This window comes from Larus michahellis, chromosome 3 (genome assembly GCF_964199755.1).
Source record: "Larus michahellis chromosome 3, bLarMic1.1, whole genome shotgun sequence".
Taxonomy (NCBI): Eukaryota; Metazoa; Chordata; class Aves; order Charadriiformes; family Laridae; genus Larus; species Larus michahellis.
In genome coordinates, this window is record NC_133898.1 from 40406670 (window position 1) to 40421920 (window position 15251).

General features: G+C 38.6%; 1 protein-coding gene across 17 annotated transcripts in view; it reads right to left on the bottom strand.

Moving 5' to 3' along the window:
• Window positions 1-15251, bottom strand: part of LTBP1 (latent transforming growth factor beta binding protein 1) — a 203607-nt gene that overhangs the window by 94782 nt on the left and 93574 nt on the right. For all 17 annotated transcript variants that reach the window (XM_074579857.1, XM_074579856.1, XM_074579855.1 and 14 more), the window contains one exon: window positions 3631-3733. In XM_074579857.1, the coding sequence (XP_074435958.1) occupies window positions 3631-3733 (103 nt within the window). The remainder of the gene's footprint in view (window positions 1-3630; window positions 3734-15251) is intronic.

Sequence of the window (15251 nt, forward strand, 5' to 3'; positions counted from 1 at the left end):
AGCGGCTTACTAGCAGCTGTTTTCTTCCTTCTGCAAAGAGCACCAACGTAAGCAGGTCGCAGTAGAGTAAGGAGTTTGTTCAGTGATGGCTAGTGATCCATGTGGGAGCTGGAGGGAGTTGGACATTACTTACCCTTTACTCACTTAGACTACCTGTTTGTAATTATTAACTGTTAGCAAGGATCCTGAACATAACATTCCCCACGTAGCACAGAAAAACCCTTTGTCTTTAAAGTCGTCTTCTGTAGAAGCCCTCAAAAATGCAGATCTGTTCCAAAATTTCTTCTTTTGTTTTCCAGTAATACTGAATAACCTGTAAACTTACAGACGTGGGAGCTGTCTCAAGCCAAGGCACTTCATCTTGCAACAAGACAGAAGCCCTGACAGAAGCTGTTACCCAAAATACACAAGCACATCTTTACAAAGTGACAAAGCCCTATTTAAGTCCATGGAAACAAGATACATGCAAACTTACATACATCCTTGAGAAGCAGACTGAAAAGGGAAGAAAATGGTCTGCTAATGAGACTGAAGTATATGCTTAAATATTTGATGAAGTGGATTTTGGAGAAGAACACATTAAACGCAACCTGATTATGTATTATTATAAAAACAGGTCAATCTTAAATGAAGCCCATGAAGCATAGACCCATAAAAGCAAAAGGAATTCTGCGTGCTTCCAAAAAGTCTACAATAAAAAGGGTAATACCAATTTAGTGACGTATCGGAACAGGTTAAAAGTACATGGGACTAATGTGGGACTAACTTTGCCTGCTGAGACACTACCGCGGACATCACTTAACTGATAACTTACTAATAATTTACTTGACTACCAAGTTTTTCCATCCGATATCATATATATATATAAAATATAAAAATCTATCTAAAAATATACAAATACATATATGCATACTCTTTTAACCACCGAAACATTCCATTATTGTAAAAAAAAATTAAAATACTTGATGAAATACAAATCATTAAGCAACTACTCCACACTGTCATTAAATCTCACCATAAATTTATGTTTATCTTTGGAAATTGTTTGCTCTACAGGAGCATAACACACTGATACTGACATGAGGCTTAATTTTAGACCTATGCCCAAAGGACACTTAGGCCCAGATCCAACACAGATATGAAAGTTCAAGTTGTGTGCCTAAGTTCAAACTGAACATCTATAAAGCTCTAAAAGGCTGTAAGATCATTTAAAGTCCTGCAACACTCCAAATTTATCACCTTAAGTTCTTAGAAATATGAAAATTTGCCATTTGCACCCATGCAGAATTGCCATAAGTCATGGCATGATTGAATAACAGCATGCCTAACTCATTCCCAAATCAAATCTAGACTAAGAAAATACATATACCTCTACCAAAGATTCAGTGAATATTCTTGAAGCATACACCTACCAAATCATACTCTTGATATCATGCAGTGGTAGATGACACTGTATTTTTAACCTGGTGAAAACAGACAGTGCACCCATCTCCTCCTCCCTTCCTAAAATACTAATGTACAGTGAAAGCTCACACCTAGAAAGATGAGAAACATATCCCATTATGTCTAGGAGACACAAACCCTTACTTTCCAGGAACGCCTTAATCACAAGGGCAGGATTATTCCAAGTGGCAACATTCTCTGTCTTCTCTTGAAATCATACAGTTACATTCAAAAAAACAACTCCAGATTGAGCCAGAAAGCAGGAATAAGCATGACTCATACTATAAGTAATTAAGGACACTGGGAAAGAGACTGGGTTCCTAGTCCCGTTCCAAGAACTGTTTCTACATTTTACGGTTCAGGGCATCTCCTCATAGGGATAATATGTAGATTAGAAATTCTTCTGGCAGATAAAGAAACTCTGGATTGCCCCATCTTGAGCAAGCACGCTAGCCATTAAGCTTTCCTAATAAAGGGACAGTGCTCATCCCATTAGTGTTTCAAAAAAAAAAAAAAAAAAAAAAAATTCTTATTCAGTGCTTTGAAAAAAGAGTGGTGGACTTCCCTTCAGGAGAGGCTTTAGAGTGAGTTCAGGCACTTCTCTGTACCCACCTAGGAAGCATCTGTGGACCAGGATTTCGGACATGGTCTGTCCCAGCATTTCCCTGTTTGCTTGCTCTTAACATCATGCCGAGCATGTTGGCATGAGGCAGCTAGCTGCCTGATCAACATGTTGTTCATTGTGTATTCTGGGCTGAGATGACCAGTGTTTTACCTGAGCTATGAAGAACTAGCAAATGGGCTTTACCTTTGAACTGGGAGCCAAAAATTTCTATTAGTAGTTCCAACCAGTTTTTCATCGAAGCACATTTCGGGCTTTTGTGATTTTTCTCATGGCACACCTACATCTACTAAGCAACATTCTACATGCTTCTGATGAACAAGAATTTCAGTTGTAGTTAAATTGCTGCTACTTTGAAGAAAGCTGTAAAATCAGGACACGTTTCACAATTCACACACCAATGCAGAATGATGTCTCTGTTAGAAACTGTATTTATGTGCCACAGGAATAAAAATTTAGATAGCTGAGTCTTTTACTAACTATAGCCCTCAAAGACCCCAAGGACACTCTCTTTCAGAAGTACATCATAAGATAAACATACTCCAAAGTGCTAAATTTAAGTGCTTCATAAGCTGGCAGATCAGACTGAGTCAGCATAAATTTACATCACTCTCCTGTGGAAGGAGGAGTCAGAGAAGTAGGAATACCAGCAGATTTTCTGCTGGAATTGTATTTACATCCACATTAAGGTTTACAGACAAAAATATGTTTCCAAAAAAAAAACCAAACACTGAACACTTTCCAGCATTGCTATCTGTATGAACAGGGGCCCAGAAGACCTAGATAAGAATGACTGCAACTCCCTGCACTATTTTTGGCCCTCTAAATGCAGATCCACTCCATCTGCAAAACAGAGATTACATTATCTTTTCTCATCTTTCATTTAGTGATGAAAACATGAAACGACAGAGAAGCACTCCTGCGCAACAATAATGTAATTCACAAAAAGTTTAAGAGACTAGCTTCACCTATCATGCAAATAATTTGAAATTTCTTTCTCATTATAATATGAAGTCAAATCATAACAAAACAATGAAGAAAGTCTTTGTAATTTCCTAATTGATGAGGAAGATACTTCAAAAACAGAGCAAAAAAATGTAACTGACAATTCAGAGCCTTGAAAACTTTGGCCCCAAACTTGAAAGTTCATCTGCAGTCCCAAGAGGTCACTGCATTCTCTCCAAGCAGTAACCGGCGCCTCTGTAACTCAACATTTCTGTGCAAACTTTTAAAAAAATAAATCCAGCTGGAAGAGGTAAGATGATTCAATGCATTACCCTTCCAGCACTGAGAAAACGCAACAGTGCACCACTGACATAAAGGAGGAGGAAGGGGAAAAAACCCCAACGACATTAACTTTGCTGGCTGCACCCACTGCCTGCATATTGTAACTTTGCTGGCACGGAGGACAATTCCAGTTTCTGCAACCTGTCCCTAATCAAACCATAGCATATTCTTTCCACTAGGTTCCTCTATTTTTTTTTTTTTGGAAAAAGGAAAAATACTACTTGAGAGGAAAAAAAGCCATAAACTTATCCAGAGAATAACAACAAATTGGCACTTACACGGCTTCTTGGGACATTTCTGGCATTTGTTAAAACCCCAGGAAGTACCCACGGTTCCACAGCAGTCTTCTTGCTTGGAAAGGCCAGGAAGTGCTTTGCCACACTGTAATAGTCAGGTAAAGAATATGCTGGTTAGTGATACTACATGATGCTCACTTCTAGTACAATGTTCTGTTTCAATCATCTTGGGTCAACCTCTTGCTAAGACACTGAAGATCCACCGGAGCTCTTAGCTGAACTTAAATAGTGCCCGTGCATTGCAATGTCTCTGTACATGGGCATGAGCAAATTACGTGACATTATTATCTTCGCTGGTGTCAACTTGAAAAGAAGGAGAAAGAAACAGGAGAGAAGAGTATGTCACAGGAATGAGTGAGTATATTTCCAAGGTAACAACTCACCATTGGCACCTATTCCCTATGTTTCTCCGCATAAAAACATGCTTGTCCACTTTTTCAAAAGCTGTACAAATTATCTCAAATACTTTTCTAATTACTCTCAAAGAAACACAAGAAGTATGACTGATTTCTATAATGTTATTTCCTAGTAAGAAGCCTCAACTTCCTGCCAACTTATGTTTAATGACCACTTACTGAAAGTTGCCAAAGTATAATGACAGATTCCACTGTCCAGATACTGAAGAAGGTAACACAGATAAGATGACTGAAGCAGAAGTTAGTGATGTCTGTGTTATTCTAAACAAGTGTCTCTTGCAAATATTTAAATTAATCTTGCAATGATTTCTGAGGTCAATGGTCCTTCCCCCCTCCCCCCAAACAAGAATATACTTATTATGCTTTTTATTAATAATACTAATTTTCGGAAGCTAAGAATGCAGTAGTTATGTTCTTGACTTTTGCAATTTTCTTCATTTTTGCATGGTAAAGAAAGCTTAAATGTATTCTGAGATGCAGGAAAAAATACACCTAAACCTGTCAATTAGGTATAAAATGAACATGCACAAAGCACAAGAGAAGCACACAACAGCTGCACTTAGTAACACTTTCAAAGCGAACGTTGATATAAATAGGCACTGCAGCAAACAATTCAAAAGTGCTGAAGTGCGAATCCTCGGTACGCAGTGAATAGACCTTCCCTAATCTAACCTTCCTTCCTGACAGTATATAATGCTCACTGCTGCTTAGCTTTCAGCTTAAGACAGCTGGCTCATCATATGGCACAGGCTGTGGCCTTGTGGTTGCTTTTACTTCAGCTGGTAACCCAGTCAATCCGCAGCGGGGATGCATGCTGAATGCACAGGCACTGACAGCTTCCTCCAACCTTCCCAAAAATTTTCCAGTGTGTTCCTAATTGTGTTGACACCCCTGAGTCAATGATGTTTCTGAAGTACACGGTTACTCTGTGTAGCTTCACAGTGTGAATGCTAACAGGATAGCAGGCTACCCCACAATGTCAGGGCTCTGACTCAGAGGGTCCCCTCTTTGCATGGCATAGGGCTGGCAAGGCATCACCCCAGCCATCTCTGCCCCTTTTTCACAGATACTCCCCAGGCGCCCCCTGAAATATCTCAGAAACAAATTAAAAGCAGCACCTGTTCACCATTTAAACACCAAACGAATGTGCAACCTGCAGCAACTCAGCACTTGCTGCATGTGAAGCTTATACATCTGTCAAGGGATGTGTGAGCAGCTGGGAGCATCCTCTGTCCCCGCGAAAGCCAGCCTCTCTCGGGAAACAGAGCTTTTAGCACCAGGGCAACTTAGCGAAGCTATGGTGCGCCTCTGCACATCACCCCTATACAGGGTGGCACCACTTGTGCTTTGAGCCTCATTTTAGGGTGACCCATGAACAGCATAAAGAACAGAGTGGCCAAAGAGGTTACAAGAGAGCGCTCAGTTATTGAGCAACTTTAGGAGTCTATTGCACACTACTGTCCGCAGAGGGTCTTGTGATAAATTTTCCCACGTTCCAAGGGGTAAGAAACAGTCCTGGCCTGGATAGTGTTTTGCTGTGTTAAAACAGTAAAGTATCAAAGCAAGTCCCACCTTTCAGATGCAGTCCCAGGCTTACTCTCAGCCTGGCACTTCGCAAAGGCCATTAAGATGCACAAACAGGGAATTCTGCACAACTCCCCCCTGCTGCAGCAGCTCGGCTGTTTTCAAAACTGGAACTATCTCTTTCAACTGCCTCTAGCTAGATGATATAAAGATCTTGTTGCAGCTCCCAGAAGCTCAAAAATGCTTCAGCTGGAGAGTATTCATAATGTCTCCTCCAAGAGGCTCCCCTAAGACCTTAGAGAATTCACATTACATCTTTACACAATGCTGGTTTCTCAACCCACATCCCAGGTGTGCATGCTCTAGGAAGGATCATTTTCCTCTATTATCACAGCTACTCAGTTTTACCCTATAATTACAGTGCTCAATTCCTTTCCTAGAGCTGGGATTGCTTCTTCAAAGACAGAGAAGCCACTTACTGAAGTCGTATACTGTGGCTGTTACTGAGAGTCAGCTGAATTTGCACTCAACTCTTCTGCCCCTACCTTGTGCCTCAGTTTTACAACTCTCCTCTCCCCGAAAAGAAATGGGAGGAATCAAGGCTGGTGCTGCACCTCCCCTTATGATCTCAGAAATGAAGCATTTGGGCAGCGAGGCACATTACCTAACACCCAGTCTTCCTCTGCAAGGTCACAAGCCTCAAGGACACATCGCAGCAGCTCGTGTGTGTCAAGGCAAGACTCCACTAACATGAGAGCCAACATGCCACCATGAACTGGCCCTTTTTTTTTTCCCCCTTTTTCCCAAGAATAGAAAAGATGTCATTTAACAGTAGTAAATTAAAAGCATATAAAAAAAGAAAAAAAAAAAGGAGGAAGATGATGGACTAAAGCCCACTTCTAGTTTAGGTGTGGTGCTACAGCATTTGCATTCTACTGAAAATCATGATCTCTGTGGTCATAACTTTTTCAAATTTCCATATAAAAACCATGAGCAAAAATAAGGATGCCAAAGTCTGAGTCATCTGGCAACTGTGGTTTGTAGTCCTGTCAGTAAAAACTGGCAATGATTAAAGCTGCTGCTCCCACTGCCTCTATGGTGAATTAAAGCTTGAAGAATCAATGATAATTTGGTTAACGTCCAGATCATTGTAGAAACTGGCCAGTGAGGAAAAGCAACTGCCACATGGGGCTCCTAGTCGTGTAAGATCTGTGTAATTTTGGAGCTATGCATCAGAAAAAATGACTGCTCTGCAAAGTCTTAAGCCAAGCAGAAACAGAGAGTTCTTCCATGGCTAATAAACCCTGATTTCTCTGGTACATCTAATAGTGCTTCAGGTACTTTCAACACTCATGCCACCACACAAACTGTTTCCTAGCCAGCGACAATTTCTTAAGATGCTCCTCCCTTTCACAAACCCTAAGCATCAATGAACTGAAGCTCTGTTTCTACAGGTCTCAAAAACTTTTAGGTAATTTCTATCCACTTCAAAAGTCTTACCCGCTTCCTACTACTAAGAACTCAGTTCTTCAGACAGTCTGTTCCAGTGTCTGAGTCACAAGCGACTGGAAAAGTCACTTGGGGGAATCCATAACTATTTTTAGTTTGTCTCAGCATTCAACACAACTGCAACACATAAGCATGAGCCTAAAATAAGCAGGGAAGTTAAACACAAGCACATAGCTTGCACTATGCATGAAGATGATGCCATTCTCTAAGCTTTGGTTTACACTTTTCTATCCATCATCCACACACATTTTAAACTAATCTAGCCTGTATGCTTGAGGACTTCTGGAAAATGCCTCATAGAGAGAGAGAGAACAGATTTTTCATGAATGATACATCTGTCAGAACCTTATGATTTGGAGATAATTCTTACTGGTTTAGAAGGCAAAGAAGTCATGAAGGATTGGTATAAAAGAGCTCAACTGTGCTGAAAGAGGCTCAGCAGTAGCAGCAGTACGAGGCACACATGGTACTGCTATAAAACAAAGTTCTTCCTGGGTAAAGCACTCACAGACACTGAAAGTATTGTTTCGATCCACATATTTTTCCCCATGCGTGCCTGGGCTTCTATGCCAATATTTTATATAACTGAAGGAAGTACTGAATATTCCCACTGGTAGACTGAAATTCTGGCTGACCCTGTGCTGGTGCACAAAGGCCACCCCAAGCCACATCACCTCTTTGTTCCCCTGTCCAGACTCCAGCTTCTGTCCCATCTCCACAGTCTTGGAGAGCTAACAGTACTTGAGTTGTGCACTACCACCGAGGTTTCATATGTTTTCCAATGCCAGGGAAAAGGAGGGATTATATCCTCGAATCCCTCTGCTGAGGCAGTAGGAGGAATTAATTCAGCTCCTTGTTAAACTGCGGTACAGAGCCCAGTCTGGCAATTAGTGTCAGGGCAACCGCAGAGGATTCTGGCCGAGGGACCGCAATGTTTCCTGGGACTCCCACTCCTGTGTGACCTATCTACAAATCCCTGTCACGAGCTGTTAGCTAAAACCACAATACAGGCATAAATAAAGGAGTGTCACATGATTAACTATGATTGAAATCGATAGGTGCTTTGCTTGAGTTAATAGCTAATGACTCTGGGATTCAACTCAAAAGACTGCATTTCACATACCACAATAGCAGAAGTGAATGGATACACTGTTTAACTTTCTGTAAACTATTCAACAGGCACAGACCTTGGCTTGTTGCTTCTTTTTTTCTTTTCCCCCTATAGGCATGACAAACAGAGTAAAAAACCCTCAAATTTAATAAACTGTATTACTGAAACAATTAACACACACACTTAATTGGCTTACTGACCGGATGAATGACAGGTTGTTACGAATGAAGAGTATTATCCCATGTAGCACTGGCTCACTAACAGGCATTGTCTCATAAGCAGAGGAGAGAAACTTAAATACTTCCAGACTTTCTAAAAGAACTGGTAAAGAATTTGTTTTGGCTTAAGCAGAACATTCTTCATAGGCAAGTAAAAATTATCCAGCTTTCTTCTATTTGAGTAATTAAAACAATGTTTGGTGTTTTTGGTATCTGATACATCTTTAGTCTTCTGATATTTCTGGGTATTGATCTATTGCGAATGAAGCATTAATTCTGGAAGTGAATCCACACCAATTTCTGACAGTCTATTTGTTTAAAAACTTCAGAAGCCAAACCATGAGCTTCAAGGAATTCCAGACAGTTATTTTATGAGATGGTATTTTTAAGACTATTCTAAAGAAAAAAGGTTTTAAAAGTGCTCTAAGAGAAAAAGTACCAGTATGAAGCACAGAATTTTACTTGTATCATTTTTCCTGCCTAAAGAATATAAATAGGGAAGTTCATTTAATACAGCTGTCAAAAAATGAAAATACCTGAAATTTACTTCCATAGGAAATGTTTTGTTAAATGTGAAGTCCAACAGGGATATTTATACAGTTGAATGAATAACCTAACTGGCATATCGCCACTGTCATCGCCTCTAGACTACTTGCACTACGATCACATTGCATAAAGTAGTATCGATACATTAGGTTATGCATTAAGAGCTATCAACACATTTTTCTGCTCTGATTTCTAACTCAAAAAGTTTGATGCTTTTGTTTAATATTTCCATCATGAAAAAATCATCAATGATCTAAGCCCAGTTCCTAATAACTTCATGTATACTCTCAAAGTTAAGTACATGATCTGTGTGTGTCCTTGTGTGATTCAAGTTAACTAAACAATTAATGATTTGCAGTCAGAAGCTTTATCATGATACAATGTTGACAATTTTTAACCTTTTCCAGCTGCCACCCTTCACTTGGCTTATTTTATATTCTACCAAGTCTGACAGCAGAGAAGGGTGTTGCTCAAACCAAAACAAATGTTTCCTGTAAAAGACATTACTGAAACATACTGTTAAATAAACTATTTCCCTAGAAATTCATCACAATAAAGATGCTGATCAACTAACATCTGTTTGTGAGACATACTTGTTTATCAGAACTAAGCGGCATTTGAAACACATTTGAACACTTGAATGTTTTCATTGCAATGAAAAATGGACAACCCTTATAAATGTCAATAAAGTCTTTACTAGTATTCACCACCAATGTTATTTAGCTTAATTTATTTAAAAGAAATCTATCAAAATATCCTTCTATTGACTGCTACAGGAGGTATATTTTGTTTTTCTTTAATATGATTTTCCAAAGTATTATTACAATAAACCAAATTTCACTTCTCAATACCAGAACAACTCTAATTCAAGCATCCTTCTCAACAGAGCTGTAACAAGTACGGATCTTTTCTGATAACACCTTTCAAAGCACTTTACAAAGGAAGCACAAAACATTCCGCAAACAACTGACAAGTGAGGGGTGAAACATCCCCGCACACTGCAACCTGAAATTGATTTCAATTTAAAATACCCCCACAAAAAAGGGGGGGATCACTGAAATTGTTTCAGTGAGTAGTCCAGCTCCTCTCAGCAATTATATCAGCCCAACTGAGGGACAGTGGGGAGGAATGAACAAGCAAAGGCAGACACGACTTCTTAGCCAGCTTCTCTGACAGACATTTTGGCATATGTTGCCTTCAGTCAGGTAAGCGACTTCAATATCTGTCTCTCTCTAGAAAAACAAGTCTTTTTTATTTCATTTTTTAAGTTACAGATGCTGAGATCACCACAAGTCTGCCTTCAGTAAAACTGACACTCAAAAATATCTGCTGAAGAGAATAGCATTACTTGTGAACCAGGTCAGAAATGGCCTGCTTTAGAGAAATTTGGAAATACCAGCTTCTCCAATTTCTTGCTGCCTTGCCAAAAAAACAAACAAAAAAACCCCAAACCAGCCTCCCTCTTTACAGTTAAGCAAAAATGAGACCAAACCAATTTTGAGAAAAAAAGACTTTTTTTTAGCCAAAATACTGAAATGTAGTAATCATAGGAAAACACACGAACATACTTAGTAGACACTTCAAAGTAGTCTTGGGGGGGGTAGGGGGAAGCAGTGCCTAATTCTCTTTATATGAACTTCGACAGACACTAAGCATCTGCATTCTTTTCTTGATTTAAATGCAGAGTAATTATATGGGAAATTACCAGGACTCGAAATTACCAACACAATCTTTACTAGGTGAACCGCTGACACTGTAAAAGTATTTAGGGAAATAACAAGATATTCTATGTCATAATAAAGGCATTTTTATTAGAATTAAAATGAAAAGCAGATGAAGAGGAGGAATTAAAGAAGAGAAATAATCTTTCTTATTTGCTTGCTTTTTAAATAGGACTTAGAGAATCAGTGGTCTAAGATGACTACTCTTTGGATTTCAGAAACACAGGACTACATGGCTGTAAAGGACTTTCTAGGACACCATGCCCTGTCTCCAGGTTTTGAAGGCACCATAACATACAGTGCTCTCCACAAATCTACTGTTCTCCATCTTAAGTAGGATTTTTGTCATACTGCTCCCATTGTATCTGTTTCCCAACTTCCAAGTCTCTATTTTCTCAGCATCATTTTATATATATCGCAAGGTGCGAGTTTAGATAAAGGTCTGTTCCCTATATTTTTATGACATCAATAAGTTTCTGGCCTGCAGCTTAACTGCTACTTTACAATATACTCTGCAAAAAACCTTTTTGGTACTAGGGAAGCATTTGATGAACCACAACTTTTGTATGTGACATATCATAGTAAGCTACCATATAACATGGTAAGCTATCCCGGAGCAATCATCATAACATCTCTCAGAGAAAAAATAATTGCTAAGTGTTCCACTCAGAAAAAAAGAGAGGCAGCCAGGAAAGTGAACTGACTTGAGCAGAAAACAGAACCATCCATTTGCTTCCAACACTACTTTTTAAAATTTGTAATATTAATACTGCTTCTATAGTTGCTCTTTCTACTTTATTTCTTGGTGCTGAGGACACTGCAGAAAACAGTCACAATTAAGCAACACATACATGTGTATATGTATTTATGAAACATCTTAATTTATCTATTCAAATTAAACTACGAATTCAATTTTACTCCTCTAAAGCCCCTCTCTCTCTCTCCTCCTCTCCCTCCCTCCTTCTAAGCTTGCAGACTGACATCTTTTCACACATCTTTTACCAGCCTTTTCTCATGGTTGCTGCCTTTGCTTATAGTCACTTAAGATAGTATAGACACCTAAGCGAACAGGCAGTCTAGAAGAATTTCTGTGTTGTTGATAGGAGTGATTAGAGGCCTCAGAATACAAACAGGTTCTTCAACTATCTGTATCATAATGCTCTCCAAGCTTCGGTTCAGAGTGGCTCCAGTTGCTAACTTCAACAGTATGTGCTCTGTTGGAAATGCACTGCAGAAAATACACCCTGGCTGTCATGGGATTTGAGTATAGCAACTATCCTACTGTTTTTGCAGGACTACTGTTTTTGAATGAGACACATTAAAGGAATTTAACTAAGGTGGGGTGAGGAAGAATGTGTTGGGAGATGAAAAATATTCCACAGAAGGTTGTGAAAAAAACAAAGCATTAAAAATCAGAGGACTTGTTATTGAAAGAACAGTTGAAATTCAAGGAAGAGGATACAGAGAACAAGAGACGGAGAGAAACACAGAATGGTAGAGGTTACACACACACAAAACCGCAGCAGAGATTTTGATACTGTTTTTATCCTGTACTTTTAGCTTGAACCAAAAGTAAGTTCAACAAAGTCTTTGTTAACTTGGTTGATTTGCCTACAAGAGGCCACACACATATCCTTCCATCCATGTGCTCTATAGACAGTAAAGTCACCTCTGATCCCAGGATATTTAATAAAACATTTCTGAAGCCAAATATACAATCCACCCTGCAAAAAAATGTATGAGCACTGACGATTGTTGAAAAAAAGTAATACCAAAATTACCCAGCATAAACTCCAGAAAGGACTTGTAACACATCGCTACTAATACGGAAAGCTCAGTTTAGCAGCTCGTCTGAACAAATAAAGAGAACCCTCATATTTAGCAAAGCAAATATCAAAGAAACAGAAAACCAAATTCTTTTAGAATAGATCTATTTAAGAGAAGAAAAAAAAAGTGTCTTTCAAGGTTCAAGGCATATTTAACATACAAATAAATAATATGCATTGCCTGACTGCAGGAAAAACATACTAACATTTCCAATTCAAGTTTGAAAGATGAATGAGTCACTTAAATCTATATTTATGGCAAGGTCTTAAATGAATGCTCTACAAAATGCCACCCTACAGCTCCAATTCTAAATTGAACCATTAAATTAAATTAAACCATAAATTAAATTAAACCATAAATTAAACAAAAGTCTTCTGAAATCCTTTTAACTATGCTCTTCTCCAAGACTGACACTGAAAAGATCAATGAAATTGTAAAAACAGAGAACATGTATTATTCCAAAATAGAAGGCACTACCCTTTTTTTGAGAGCACTGCAAAGACACATTTTTCCAGGGGAATACTGAAAAAAACATTATAAAAATTGGAGACTGACCATTTAGTAGGATTCCAAGTCAGGCATGAAGGCAATGCAAGCATATTTCCCCTTCCCCCCACCTTTAAAAGGAGCACATTACTGTCTTCTGGTGATCGATGAGTAAGCTTTAGTTTTAAAACCACTGTAATGTGAGGGGCGTGCATAGCACACTGCAAGTTTTGGATATATAATTTGAAATACCTCACTCATGCATGCAGCAGAAAGAACAGACTGGAAATTTATCCAGCATAACATGTAAAAGATGCAGCACCCACTGCATTGAGGAAGGAATTTTGTCTTCTTCTGTGTATGAGTGCAAATAGTGCTTCATTTTGAAATAGATTTTTCATGAAATAGATTTTTCATGGAAGATCTATAAACTTTCATTTGAACATGTGCTTCAACACTGGCCAAAGAAAAAATTCGAGGTTTTACTATTCATGAAACAGACAAGCACGAAGAGCTCATCAGTATAAACAAACACTGTAATCACAAATCAAGCATTTAACAATTAGTGAATACTAGCCTTCAAAGTTCCATACTTAACCTTAACTCTAGTCTTCTTGAAACATTTTTGGGGCATGATTACATTTAAATTTACTTCTTCCATAGCATTTTCCAGAATCAGTTATTTTAAAACACCCTGACATGATGGCCTAGCATCAGCAGGTTTGGGAATCTTTAATTCCACAGCAATGACTTCTGAAACCAGAGTTAATTATGTCATTATTAAGAATGCTACAATACTCTGCACAAGCCAGTCACTGAAAGGAGAACAGAAAAATATTTTACAGGAAGAAGTCAGTTTTTTGGAGCTGGCACGGAATGACTGAGACTAAGAAACTGTGCTTTCAGTTTGAGGTTCAAGAAGGTAATTGAAACCATTACCGTGGGATCTGCCACCTACATTACCCTCACTCTGCTTCTGATTCCATCCTGCTTCTGCTCTTATCTGTCCCCCCCATCACTGATCCTCTCCAAAGCTCCTTGGCTCCTCTGTGAGTGAGGTCTCATCCCTTATTTTCTTTTGTGCTGCTTGGGAGCCGTGATAAGTCGAGAAAATTTCCTTTCTGTCAGTTCTAACACTGGGCATCACAGCATTCACTGACAGTTAGAAGAAACACTTGTAAAGGATGTTTTGCTCCAGTCTGATATTCCAAGGATGAGGGGTGCTGTCCCCTGGAAGGGAAGGCAGACCATGCTCTCTGCAGATGAAACCTTTAGAGAATTTTGCTGCCAACACCTAACAAATATCTGCGGAATATATTAGAAATACATATATTTTTAGATACTTGAAAATTGGCTAAATTTGGGTGCACGGTACTGGAAGGACCAAAAGCAGAGTGACCTTCATGATAAATTTACATTTCTGCTTCAAAGCATACAGATGATATAAATCTTCCATGAAACAGTCACAAACTTTTTTAGCCTGAGTAAAAAACATACTCCTCTAACATCATGCCTCAAAACAAGTGAGTGATTTTTCTGAAACTTCTTAAAACAATTCAGACTGAGGCACACATTGAGCATAAAAAAAATTTGGTCTCAAAAGTTAAATTTCGGCAAGGTGATAAGCAATAAATAACAGGGTCTTATTAACTTTTTTACAATCTCTTCACAAATGCTTTTTTTTCCTCTCTCTGTATAGTTAGATATATACGCAAATATGCAAAAAAAGATAACACTGTGTTGCTTAAAGCACTGAAAGAAGACATGCAATTTTATGTAGTCACATGTAAAAACCCGATGCGATCATATTCTTTTAAATTGAATTACGGTTTTAATGCTCTAGCAAACACTCATTTGGCTTTCATAGTTTTTCTACCCCATTCAATGGTCACATTTCAACTGATTCAAAACATTAGCCTACAATACTGTAAAACACATGAAGTTGTTGAATAGGAATTTCAATTAAAACTGCAACTCCTTGAAAAACACTGGCTGTTGAAATGCACGTGCAAGAAAACACATTAAAGCACAGGACAGTACAAGCTGTGGAAGATGGTGTAAACTTAGCTGTCTAATTACAAGAGATGGAACTAGGATTTAGAGTCACGTTGGTTTATTTAGAGAGATAGCTCATAAATGGAGAAGTTATGGCTAGATAAACTGAAGCCAGAAAGTCAGGGATCCAAGTCCACAGAAAATAAAGACAATAGCTTGAAAGAGAAAGAGTTTCAGAAAAATGTTATTT